This window comes from Artibeus jamaicensis, unplaced genomic scaffold, assembly GCF_021234435.1.
Source record: "Artibeus jamaicensis isolate MK-2021 breed Jamaican fruit bat unplaced genomic scaffold, CSHL_Jam_final scaffold_916, whole genome shotgun sequence".
In the NCBI taxonomy this organism is placed as follows: domain Eukaryota; kingdom Metazoa; phylum Chordata; class Mammalia; order Chiroptera; family Phyllostomidae; genus Artibeus; species Artibeus jamaicensis.
This window is the reverse complement of record NW_026522059.1, coordinates 15,365,336-15,379,313: the sequence shown is the minus strand read 5'-3', so window position 1 is coordinate 15,379,313 and position 13,978 is coordinate 15,365,336. Positions and strand designations below refer to the sequence as shown.

The 13,978-nt window shown below is 39.3% G+C and overlaps 1 protein-coding gene across 1 annotated transcript in view; it reads left to right on the top strand.

Moving 5' to 3' along the window:
- The first annotated feature begins 2,777 nt into the window (after positions 1-2,777).
- SLC30A8 (solute carrier family 30 member 8) overlaps positions 2,778-13,978 on the top strand; it is a 31,228-nt gene continuing 20,027 nt past the window's right edge. Inside the window, exons 1-2 of the mRNA XM_037146382.2 lie at positions 2,778-2,848; positions 7,456-7,655. Coding sequence (XP_037002277.2) covers positions 2,778-2,848; positions 7,456-7,655 — 271 coding nt within the window. The remainder of the gene's footprint in view (positions 2,849-7,455; positions 7,656-13,978) is intronic.

Genomic DNA, 13,978 nt, shown 5'->3' with positions numbered 1-13,978 from the left:
TGTCAACAAGAGAGGGGAATGCTATTGTGATCTGCCCTGCTTTCCAAGTACAAATTCTGTGACTCGCGGGGAGGACCCTGATTAGGGCCCTGGGCCCTTGATGGGCAGCGGGCGCCAAAGGTGCTCAAAGGTGAGGCAAGGAGTATGGGAAAGTTCCCATAAACACAGTGCTGCCAATGCACAGGGGAGAGGTGGCTAATGGTGTACTTACAATGAGTTTGTAAGAGGATGAGGAGGTCGCAGGTGAGTATTTCACATAATGTAACGTGCAGGCAATTTCTGATCACGACGGATCTACATTTTAAGTTTACTGCAGCAAAACTTACTTTTTTCACTTAAAAGTTTATTTGCCATCATCCCTTATCCCCTACTCTTCTGCCACTTACATCAGGAGCTTTGGTTTATAGCCAAGGACTATAGTTATCTTCATAGGCAGCAGTTGGAAATCCACAAACCTTTGATGAAAATGGTACCTAATTTAACAAAACTTTTCAAATACGCACACTTATTTTTCTTTTTAAATGTATAATACATATACACATATACCTTTATTGGTGTGTAGATAAGTGCATATATATATTTAAATCCAATCCCATGAAATTTCTTGTGGCAGACCACACTGGGCCTACAAAGACGCCAATTTTATATAGTTCAAGTTACAAATAAATAAGAGAGATGATAGAATACATTTTCTGGTGCAGTATTATCTTGTCCTTTTACCCTCTTTTCCTATTTCCACCTTACCCTACACCGTGCCAGTCTACCTGACCCTTGTCAGGTCTGCTCTCTCTGCTGGTCTCCACGGGCAGCTCACTGTAATAGCCATGCCTGTGTCTCCAGACTCCCAGAATCACAAACAGACATAAACATTCCTGTGCATCCACATATATCTTAGTGACAAAGCTCTTTGTAGGAAATCGCAAACTTCAGATCACTCGTTTCCAGTTGATGTTTACAGCCAAATATTCTCTTTCTTACATTTGAATGATGCTTCTTTGCACTTATCCTCAGTGGATTTCAACCCAGTTCAAGTAGTTTCCTCACTTTTTGACATTCTTTCACTTGAATTTTATTTTTCTTTTCTGTGCTGGAAACTCCTCACAAATGATTCAAGCTGTAACATGTGACTACATGTCGCATGGATGGGTTAGTAATTCTTTTCTGGTTTCCTACTTTTGTCTCCCAAGAATAAGGTATTATGTTGCAAAGTACATGAGAAGAAATTAGTTGGGTTTTTTAATATACTGCTAACAGAAGACCCAGAATTTCTCCTGCAGGGAAAATGACCTCCCTGAGCCATTTCTCTGGTTTTCATGTGTCAGAGCAAAGTTAACAATCACTCAGGCAATGGGCTCATATGAAATGACCATAGAATTAACACTGTAGCATATGGGACCTTGCACAAGAGTACAGTTTCCCCAGCACAAGTGATGGGAGACCTACATGCTCACTCTCAGCCAAAGATGACTTCTCCCCCTCACTGCCTGCATCAATTACCACTGAATCCCCTTCTCCCTTTGGGGACAGTACTTGCTTTACATGTAGTTTTATTGGTGGTTGAGGTCTCTGCGCATCAAGATGGACAGACTGTCGGGATGCGGGGCCACGGGACTATTCTGGTTGACTCTGAGTTTTCTCACCAGGAAGTGTGTGTTGACGGAGGGAGAAGGGACCAAGGACTCAGTGCTCAGGTTTACGCTCTTTTCCACTCAGCCCTGCCCACCCCTGTAAGCATCTATATAGGCCTGAGACATGCATTGCCCCCCACACCAAGGCCTGCCCTCTGACCGGGCTGTTCCCCTTGGGCTATCATATCTGTTCTGTGTGGAAAAGGAAGTTCTTTGCCATGAAATCAAAAGTAAATTCCCAGGAGGCTATGGTTGAAGATCTCAAGATCATTTTTAAAAACTCCATACCTAAGGGTTGTGATTTTGGTGTGCCTAGGAGGGCTTCCTGGCTGAGGCTTCTACCCAAAGCACAGCGTGCCCAGGCCAGGGAGAACCCAGATCATTCTGGTTCCTGCATGCTTGAGGGTTTTCATTTATTTAGAAGCTGAGTCTGCCCTCCTCCTGCCTGTTCAAATGGTCTCAGAGCTGCTGCACCAGGAACTGTTTCAGACTACAGACTTCAGTAACTAATGACCCATGTCCTCTGCGTAGCAATGAAATCCCCAAACTGTCCTAGGAGAAGGGAAGTAAATCCTGACAGCTGCTTAGAGGTCATCTTAGAACTAGATGTCAGGAGACATGCTTTTGGAGGGAGGGAGGGAGGAAGGAAGGGAGGGGGAGAGAGAGACCCCCAAAAGGAAAGGGAAATAAATGAAAAAAATGAGATTGTACAGATTGGTAGCTGTGTGCAGATCACCCAGCTGTGCTCTAAAGACCAAACCTCTACATCAGCAATTAGCAGGAGGAAACCCTGAGCTCCCCTACCTCTGAGAAAGCACAATGGAATCAGATAGCCTGGGAAGTGCGTGCACACACACTGCACAGGAGCCTACCTGCAAGTCTGTCTAGGAAAGGAGTTCTGTGGGTGAGAGGAGACCAGGTGATACTCCAAGGAGGCTGTAATTAATCGTAGCACATCTACCAAGAACACTGATGTAGGAGGCTTGCTGTATTAAGTCCCAGAAGCCTTTTTAGTTTTTCTCTTTGGAAAGTATGTGAATAATGGTAATGCTGCTTGGCTTCCCAAACTGGACAGTGAGTTAAACAGCAGCAGCAACAACAGCAACAAGAAAACCTACGGCAGCAGCCACAGATCTCATCCCAGCCGCCATGGAGTTTCTTGAGAGAACTTACCTTGTGAATGACAAAGCCACCAAGATGTACGCCTTCACACTAGACAGGTAACAGATGTCTGTTTATGCCTCACAATTTCCCGTCTTCAGTAGTCAATAAATCCCCAGGTCCCACAGCTTCAAAATTACAAACTTTTGCTGTGCAACTTCGGGCATTTTTGTGACATTTTACAAACTGTTGGCTGACTTGTGTAATTCATATCCTGAAACATGCAATGCTATATATAGTTTATTTGATTCATAAATATCCTAACAGCATGAAGGACACATTTCATGAGTGTATTTTGATCTGTAGATTTTCTTCCAGAAAATAGACACATACAATCTAATGTGTTTACCTTTCTTTTCCTCAATTATTCTTACTCTTAAAATAGGTAGTAAATTTTATCGAATTATATTGGAAAGAATTAAGGCTTTTCAACTATGTGACGAAATTGTGTTTACATTGACTTTCAAATTATTTGCTGTTTTCTTAATCATATACTACCACTATCAAATATGTACACCTATAACAAAAATAGCTGAGTTTACTGTTGTATGTGGTTCTGGTGCCTTTGTTTTCCCTTATTTAGAAATTACTGATTGAGCACACCAGGCAGGATATGTGATGGAGAAGAAAAGATTGCTCATCCCAGATCTCTGTTCTCTAGAAACTGTGAGTCTAAAGTGAAATACATAGAAGGAAAAGTCGATGACAAAAATAGCCTGTGTGTCATTCTGGGGGCGTTCAATGAGAACATCCTAAGGAACCTACGTCGCAGCTGGACTGTGGCAGCCAGTGAAAGCATTTCGGAAGTGATAGACCAAGAACTAAAAAATAAAGAGGAATCAGAGTAAGGTTGGAGAGACCTGACATAGGGAGAAGGGCTCAGAAAAGCTTTTCAGATGGGGGTATTGCCTGGAAAAGTCAGAGACCTGTAGGAATGAGAGTTTGGTGTGTCTGGAGAATTCAATCCAAGTGGGCAGCAAAGAGGAACACAACACACAGATGAATGAATCAAAATCTGAAGTAAACTCATGTTAGGAGCCAAGTTTATGAAATTAATTATCCCCCTAATAATATGTGAAATGTTTGTTTCATGGAACCAAACTGATATTCCAAAGAGCAGCAGCATTGTGTTTGATAGAATGAAATATCTGAACAACTGCAAAGCAAAACTTTCTCCCAGGATATTTATAACTTTGCTTTGAAAATGTATGATGAAGAAATGAGCACATCAAGTATTTCACCTTATAAGAATTATTTTTCTTAGAAATCAATATTAGATGTGATGTATTGAGATCATAAATAATAAGGCCTCATGGTAGGTCTGGCAGAGGTTTTGTACAACAAATTGTTAACAGTATGGACACTATCAGCAGAGCATCTCTACATTACTGAAATAACAGTATTTTTCTTCTCATTAAAATGGACTGCTAGCATTATGTTACCCACATAAAACCAATGACTTACAGTTATAGGGTCTCATTTGCCTCATAAAGGGTTTAGTTTGCAGGTCATAGTGATGATCAAATCTGTCAAACTTGTTTTTATATTGTTTTTGAAAAAATCCAATTAAGCCTGGGAGAGATTATTTATCTTGATCCCTTATTTTCCCAGTTAGAAACCTATTTCTCCCTTTTTTAAATTTTCGATGCTGCAGTAAATTTCTTTGCTCTGGTCTACTGTTCCTGTCTTCAGAGCCTCAGGTGTATTAGAATGTGTGGGAATCTATGTTGATACATCCATTGGCAGCAAATGTCCATTTAATTTTGGGGGCTTCAATCTCAGCTCAAAGTATAGCAATATTGGCTGATGTGAAGTCTACCGGGAAGCAGCATTTAAAACTCAAAATTGGCCAGGGTCCCTGCATGTTTCCCCCTGTGGCACTGCCCACAGGTCATGGCCTGGTGGAATTCCTGCTGTGGTCTGCCTTCTGAACTGCTCCAGGACAAGTTCCCTCTCCTGGTCACTTACCGCCTGGTTTTCTCTCACCACAAGATTCATGAAAAACATAAAGTAAAGCCCCTTACGAGCACAGTAGACCAGCGGTTACATAGACGGTGCCAGAGCAATTGGCGGGCCTGTCTTCCTCGTGTTGCCTGCTCAGCACAAGCAGAGGGAGAATCTCTGCTATGCTTTCCTATGAGTTCTCAGGTTCCCGAGCAAGGACCATTGGCGACCCACACTACTACATTATACAGTTGTTTATTATCAGGGTATGTATCACTTTAAAAAAGCAAAATGTGCCTCTTACCAAATGGTTCTTATCCCTATAGGAAGATTATTTGGAACTGCTCAAAATTCTGAGGGCTTTTGACATCATCGGTACAATCATTCTGAAGTTGATTTGGAAATATACGACAAAGCCCTTAAAAATGTAGATACTCTTTGTCCAAATAATTTCCCTTCTAGGATCACGCTTTAAGGAGATAATAATATATTGAGCAAAGATTAACTATAAGAATTTGAATCACAGTGGTACTTACTGAGCAAATAATTAGAAAAAAATGAATTTTCTAATAATAGGAAATCAATTAAGTATGCTGTGCCATATCTATATTAAATATAATGGTCTCTACATGTTAAAATAATGACATGGAATGTTTAATAAACTGAGAAAATGTTAACAATATACACAGCTAAGAATCAGGTCCCATAGCTGTATTTTTGGTAGGATATACTATGGTGACACTTGGGTGGATGTCATCCACCATCTGTTCCAGCCCATCCTTGCTGAGTTACAACCACGTGATCTAGGCAGCATTTACCCTGTTCTTGGTGGTAGGAGTCAGCATGGCCAGGTTTAGCCAAGCTTCTGAGGGCAGCAAGGTCTGAGCCAATCAGCCCATTTCTATTCCTCTGGCTATAGTGTTGGTTTCTATTTGGCCAAATCAGCATGCAACTCAGGACTTGTTCAGTAATTGGACATGGGGACACTCTCGATTCCTGTATTAGAAACAGTGTGTATGTAGCCCTGACGACCTTGGGCAAACATCCACCACCATGAGGAAAACCAGCCTGAGACTGAAGCACAGTGAGAGCCACAAAACCATGGATCTGGAGTCCTGGTAAATCATCCGGAAGCCTGATACTTCCAGACATTTTCAGTTGCAGAACCGATAATCCCCATTTATTCATTGACCTAGCCAAAGCTTTGTTTTCTGTACTTGCAATCAAAAACATCCTAATTCACATGGTCTCTAATTATGTATTAAAAAGTCTGTTTGTGTATTACAAAGCCTAGCAACAACATGTCTCTTGCAGGTAAGCTTACCAGTGATTTTCCCTCTGCTTTGTGCTTTTCTGTAATTTCAGATTTTCTAGAATGAACATATTATTTTATTCAGAAAAAACAAACATAGTGATAATTAGAGTCATAATCAAAATGATCATCTAAGCCAAAGCCTGCAGACCTATAATTCCAGACGGTAATAAGAAAAATGAAATAGCTCTTCGACTGGAAGCTTATTTATTTCAAAGCCATAAATACAAAGTTCTTAATTCTAAGAATCTTATTAATGTCTTCTAGTAAGTTTATTTTGTTTTATTTTTTAAAAGATTTCATTTATTTATCCTTAGAGGGGAAGGGAAGGAGAGGGGGAGAGAAACATTAATGTATGGTTGCCTCTTGTGTGTCCCCTGCTGGGAACTGGCCTGCAGCCCAGGCATGTGCCCTGACTGGGAATTGAACTGTAGTTGTTTGGTTTGCAGGCCCGCACTCAATCCACTGAGCTACACCAGCCAGGGCTTAGTAAGTTTATTTTAAAAAATGTAAATCTGATTAGCTCAAGACCAACATCAAGATTTGCATCAGAGAGACCCGGTTTAGACCTGCTGTGTTCAGTTAGGGAGTAAAGTGGGCTGGCCTTGGGAGCCCAGCTTTGCCATTGGCTGGCTGTTGACCTCAGGCAATGACTTAGCCTCTCTGAACCTTAATTACTTCAGCTACAAAACCATGGGGTTGGACTAAATGTTATCTACAATCTTTGCATCTGTGAAAGTCTATAACTCTATAAACAGCTCTAAAGAGTGATTTCTGTTTGAGCAGAACCAACATGCACTGCTTGCTATGGGAAGTATAGGGTAAGTTTCCATGTCCATGATCACTTTCATGGATTGAGAGAGGTTGTGTGCAATGCTATGTTAAGAGGGTTTCTGAGGGCCCATATGGACTTGGCAGGAAAAGATGCTACAATCCATTAACAATTTGTCGTGGAGAAGAAAATGACAGTAATGGCATGCAGTGGTGGGTCTCTGAACCACCAGGCTGGCTCATACACACATATCCATTGTTCCCACCCCCTTTTTTAACTTGTGGGACGGTGTCCGGTATCTTTTCAAAATGAAGTAACTGGGAAGGAAATGCATCACAGGGTGTTTGCTTCCTTTCATCTGTTCCTTTGCTATCTATTAATTAGTGGTGGCAGAGATTGAATAGAGTTTGACTGAATAAAAGCAAAACATTTAGTAGTTGAGACTTCAGATGGAAATTTCTTGCTCATTCCGTCCACTGGACATTTCTTGTGGAAGGAGCTGTGAATTCCAACTTCCTAGTTAGGTAGCGAATGCCCCAAGAGTAGTTCAGAGAATGGGTAGTGCTGTTTGCTTTTTGCAAACATCTGTGATGTTTGCAATCGTGTTCACTTCTTGCTTCTGTCAAACTCAACCACAGCGCAGATCTCCAGCAGAAACCTGCGAATGAAGATCCACATGTGGGGGAGAAGCCACAGGAGCTGGAGACTGGAGCCATCTCTCTCTATGACAGCGACGCCAAGGCCGCAGAGAACAGGGCAAAGGAGCAGGTGTACGCCAAGTGGAAACTCTGCGCTGCTTCTGGAATATGCTTTGTTTTCATGATTGCAGAGGTCGTGGGTGAGTATTTCCCCAGAAGTCTTCTCTGATTAAATAAGCAAACCGACATCCTTACAGGAGGGCTACCTAGGTTCTCCTTTTAAAGTATGCGTTAATGTTTTCTGTAAGCGTGAACTAACAATGTGCTTATGGTAGATAAGTTGGAAAATAGAAGGAAACAAAATAAAAATCATCACTGTACCACATTTGAGTGATAACCTCCAATAAAATTACAAAGTATTTCTGTACAATATATTTTCTATTCATAGCTCAGTGTTTCTCAACATAACTGAGAGCATACTGAATGCTTCTGACCATGCTATCAAATATTCTTTGAAAACATTTTTATGCCTGAACAATATACACTCCACTGTGCTTTACATAACCATCTCTCTATTGTTAGACATTTAGGGATTTTTTTCCTGCATAGGGACAATGCTGCTATAAAAAATCTTGAATAAAACTCTGCCTGCCTTTCTGTTAATTCCTTCAAAAAGAGTCCTAAAAGTGGATATAATTGGTTGAAGGACACAAATATTTTTATTACTTCTTCATGAATATTGCCAAACCACCATCCAGAAAGCCTAAAACAATTCGTGTGTCTTCCAGGTTTATGTGAGAATGATTTTTCTCTTTACCAGAAATTATTTTAATCTTTAAAAAAATTTTAATGTATAAATGAATATGCTTTATTTTAACATTCTTTATTGCTAGAATATTTTTGCATGTTTATTAGTGATCTGTAATTCCCTGTAAATGCATGAACTGCTTGCCTCTTAGTGTCTGCTTTTTAAATATATTGTAATTCTCTATATTGATTTGTGGGAGCTCTTTATATATTAGGATATTAAACTTTAGATATATTTATTGGAAATACTTGTCCAGTTTGTTGTTGACTTTTTAAAATTTAATTATTGTTCAAGTACAGTTTTCTGTCTTTTACTCCCATCCCAGCCCCCCCCAGTGCTCCCCATTTCCCTCCCATTTCTACCCCCCTTAGTTTTTGTCCATGTGTCCTTTATACTTGTTCCTGTCAATCCTTCCCCTTTTACCCTGAAATTCCCTCCCCTTTGTTCCCTGTCAGCCTGTTGTCTATTTCAGTGTCTTTGGTTATATTTTGCTTGCTTGTTTGTTTTGTTGTTTAGCTTCCTGTTAAAGGTGAGATTGTATGGTATTTGTCTTTTACCTCCTGGCTTATTACACTCAGTATAATGCTTTCCAGTTCCATCCATGCTGTTGCAAAGGGTAGGAGCTCCTTCTTTCCTTCTGCTGCATAGAATTCCATTGTGTAAATGTTCCATAGTTTTTGGATCCATTCATTTACTGCTGAGCACCTAGGTTGCTTCCAACTCTTGGCTATTATAAATTGTGCTGCTATTGTAAATTGTGCTGCTATGACTTTTTAGTTTTTGCTTAATTTTTTTATTCGACTTAGAGAAGTTTTAAATTTTGTATACATCACTGTATTAACTATTTTATTTTTAGCTGAGTTTTTCACCACTCTTTTGCTGTTGTAGTACTTAGTAAGCCTTCCCCAGCTACTGAAAAGATAAATATCAGTGTGTTGTTGTTCAGGTTTTTACTGTTAGTTTTAAATCAGTGTAAAATTAGACATGTTCTAAGGATGGAGAATCGTTTTCTAAAGAACTAACAAAATTTTCAGTATAATTTATGGAATAATTTTTTTCATTGATTTTTTATTTTTTTTAACCATTTATCAAATTTTTATAAACAATTGGGTTTGGTTCTGAGGCAGTTTATGGTCCATGCTGCTGGTCTCTATCAGCAGTAACATATTTAACTAATGCAAATTTATACATGATAATATCTCTTGTTCTTTCCTTATTATTCTTTGCTTAATGGAAAAGAAGTTATTTCAGTTTATTATTTTAATTAAACATGAGAATCATTTTTTCCAGTTTCCTCCAAAATCTAATTATGATTTTATTGGTATATAAATTAATTTGGGAACGCAAATCTCTAAAATACTCAGTTTTTCCACCATGAATATTATGTGTTTCTTCATTTATCCAAATATTCTATATCTCTAATCAAAGTTTTGTGGTTTTTCATTTGTTTATTTGTTTTAACACAGGGACAGCCTATTTCTTGCTAGAGTTATTTATAGTTTTTTGATTTATTGTTTCTGGAGGTGAGTGTGAGTCTTCTCCTTCTCCTGTACTGCTCTCTGGATGGTTAGTTTTTATTCTACAAAGTTTTCATTTTGTGTAATCATTTTGTACTCAACTGTGTACATATTTGAAATATCACTTTAAATGTATCTCAGTCCATTTCCCTTGTTCCTCTCTCATCCATTCCCCCCACCTCATCTCTGGAGATAACCCTTTCTTGTGCAAAAAGCATATTTTTCCTTCTTTTCAATAGTTATGCCTCTTTTGTAAAATCTTATGTTCATCTATTTCAATGTTAAATAAAATGTTTTCTGAGGGATTAAGTATTTTTATTGCATTAATGAGGTATTCTTCTTGTCCTAGGTTTTTTCAATGATTAACCAATAATCAGGGATGAGTGTTGACTTTTATCTAATGTCACTTCTTTTAAATGTATTCTGTTAAAAACAATTTCACTCATTGTGGATGTGTATTATATTCATAGATTTCCTATTATACTATGATCTTTGTATTTCTGGCATTATGGTGTGAATAACTAATATTTATTTAATGCTTACTATGAGCCATGAACTGTGAGGAGTGCTTCCCATTGTATTACATTACTTAATGCTGTCGAAAACCCTGAGAGGCAGGTCCTATGATGAAGTGCACTTTATAGACGAGATATCAAAGCACAAGAGTACGTTGCTCTACCCGAGTCTCACCTGCAGGTGGGCAGGCAGTCTGAATTTCAGGGCTTGGCTCTCCGCTCTCACAATGGTGCTTCTCAAAGGGACTGTGGCAAAGCGTTCCTTCAAAGCATTGCTTAATCTGAGTCACTCATCTTTTCATTAGGATTTTTAGACCTTTGTTGATCATGGAAATTTAACTACAGCTTTCTGTTTTGGAGCTATTTTTCTAAGTTTTTGAATCAGTTATGCATATACAGATACAAAGTTTAATTTTAGTAATACCCTTTTTCAAAAAACTGAAAGAGTATATACAACCTTGTAATTATCTCCTCCTTTTTAAGAACTTCTTGATAAATTGGCCTGCAGACATTCATGGAAATAATTTTTTGGTATATTTTTCAGTTTAGTCATTCACCAACATACTCAAAGTTTGTACTTCTTGAGTAAATTTTGGTCATTTATGTTTTCCCATTTGTCTCATTCAAATTTTCAATTCATTGGAATGTGATTGTGTCATACTGATATTATTTATTAAAGGGTGAAATAATTTTAGGTTGTATAAGTGTAACTGCTCCTTAGCTGTTAAGGAGTTGAAAGTACATTCAAAGCAACCGCCTTGCTGATATGGCCCCCAGTGAAAATGAGTTTGACACCCCTGTGTCTAAATCCTTTCTTATTTTAATATTATTTATACAGTTTGTCTTCTTTTCTTTGATTTAATGGGTAGATGTCTATTTTACTGATACATTATTTATATACATTTTCTTGACTATATTATTGTTTTAATTTCTCTTCTATTTTTTTAAAACATAATTTGGGCTTTAAAAACCTTTTTCACTTCTTCCATCTTTGGTCAGGGTTGTTTCTTTCCTCCCTCGCTCCTTCCTTTCCTTTCCTTTCCCTCCCTTCCTTCCTTCCTTCCTTCCTTCCTTCCTTCCTTCCTTCCTTCCTTCCTTCCTTCCTCCCTCCCTCCCTCCCTCCCTTCCTCCCTGCCTCCCTCTCTTTCTTTCTTTTCAGAGAGAAGTGGAAAGAGGGAGAAAGAGAGGGATAGAAACTTTGATGTGAGAGAGACATCGATCAGCTGCTTCTTGTGCACACCCTGACCAGGGACAAACCTGAAACCCAGCCATGTGCCCTGATGGGGAATCAAACCAGTGACTTTGCACTTGACAGGCTGACGCCCAACTGAGCCACACCAGTCAGGGCCGGGTTGTATTCTTATGGTACATTTTAATGTCTTAAATTATATTCTTATTTATTTATTTTTATCCTTTCTTTTTCTTTCTTTAAATATATTTTATTGATTATGCTATTATAGTTGACCCAGTTTTCCCCTTTTGACCCCCTGAACTTATCCTCATTTTTTTGGATTCTTTTTTTTTCTTGCTGTTCTGATTGAACTTTTTTTCTCCCTATGTCCCCCATTCCCTTAGTTCTCCTATGTCCAGCAGTCCTCCCTTAGTTCATGTCCCCGAGTCATGCATATAACTTCTTTGGCTATTCCATTTCCTACACTGTTCTTAGCATCCCCCTGTCTCTCAGCACCCAGCATTTGTACTTCTTCATCCCTGTACCTTTCCACTCTCCCCCTCCCCCCTCCAAAATGATAACCCTACACATAATCTCTATATCTATGATTCTTTTTTCTGTCCTGCTGGTTTGCTTACTTTGTTTTTAACTTTCAGTTGTTGATAGTTGTGAATTTGTTGCCATTTTAATGTTCATAGTTTTGATCTTCATTTTCTTAAATAATTCCCTTTAGATTTCATATAATAATGGCTTGGCGGTGATGAACTCCTTTAGCTTTAGCTTGTCTGGGAAGCATTTTATCTGTCCTTTAATTCTAAATGATAGCCTTGCTGGATAGAGTAATCTAGGTTGTAGGTCCTTGTTTTTCATCACTTTGAATACTTCTTACTAGTCCCTCCTTGCCTGAAAAGTTTTTTTTTTGAGAAAGCAGCTGATAGTCTTTTGGGCACTCCTTTGTAGGTAACTCTCTGCTTTTCTCTTGCTGCTTTTAAGTTTCTCTGTTTATGTTCAACCTTTGGCATTTTAATCATGACATGTCTTGATGTGGTCCTCTTTGTGTTCAGGATTCTCTGTGCTTGGACTTGCATGTCTATTTCCTCCACCAAATTAGGGAAGTTTTCTTTCATTATTTTCCAAGTAAGTTTCCAACTTCTTGCACTTCCTTTTTTCCTGGTATCCCTATGATTAAAATGTTAGTATGTTTGAAGTTGTCCCAGAGTCTCTTTAGCCTATCTATCCTTTTTTTTTTTTTTGGATTCCTTTTTCTTCCTGCTGTTTTGATTGAATGTTTTTTTCTTCCTTGTGTTCCAAATCATTGATTTGATTCTCAGTGTCATCCATTCCACTGTTGTTTCCCTGTATTTTTAAAAAAAAATTTCACATGGTGTAATTTTTACTTCTGCCTGGTCCTTTTTTATGCTGTTGTAGTAACCAATGCATTCCTGGAGTATCCTAATAACCAGTGTTTTGAACTCTACATCTGATAGATTGCTTATTTCCACTTTATTTAGTCCTTTTTCTGGAGTTTTGATCTGTTCTTTCAATCAGACCATATTTCTTCATCTCCTCATTTTGGCAGCCTCCCTGTGTTTGTTTCTATGTATTAGCTCTAACAGCTTTGACTCCCTTTCTTAGTAGCATGGCCTATTGGAGAAAAGTGCACCAATAAGTTGGATGGGGTTGAGCCTTATATAATCTCCAGGTGGGGGGCAAGCCATGTGACCCAGGTTGATGGAGTCTTTGACATGGTGTCATCACTTTGTGGCTCTGTATAGGGGAGAGGGAGGCTCAGAAAGGGGGCAATGCTGCTGCCTGGCCTCTGGAGTTTTGCCTGGTAGGAAGCTGTCCACAGCCCTCATCCTGATGCCAGGCACTTCAATTTCTACCTGTATGCACCTGGTACCCATCTAACTGCTGCCCAAATGCTGGAGCCCAGAGACTTAGGACTTAAGAATAAGTATGCTTTAGTCCTAAGTCCATGTGGGTCCTTTAAGAGAAAACTCCTGAGAATCCCACAGTTTCTTCTGCCTCCCTAACTGACACTGGTTTTTACAGCCAAAAGTTATGGGGACTTATCTTCCTGGTGTTGGAACCCTGGGCCGGGTGCCCTGGTACAGTGCTGGGATCCCTTGCTCCTGAGGTATCCCTCCCAATTTTTATCTAGCACACGTGGGTGTAGGGCCACCTCTTCCATATCTCTGTGTCTCTTCCCCTCTTTGCATCTTAGCCCCTTCTGTCCCCCTGGATAAAAGTGACTTCTTCAATTCCTTGATTGTTGGGTTTACATGCAGCTTGATTTTCTGGCAATTCTGGGTGATAGTTGTTTTGTAGTTTAGTTGTAATTTCTACTCTCGTTGTGCAAGGAGGTAAGCAGTGTTTACCTATGCCCCCATCTTGACCGGAAGTCCTAAAGTAAGATATGCCTCTGCTCAGAAGTCCAGGGAAGAGAGGGAGCCTCCCCCGTTCTCCAGCAGAGTAGGGTTGTCTTTTCTTAATAAAATTTTGTGAAGCT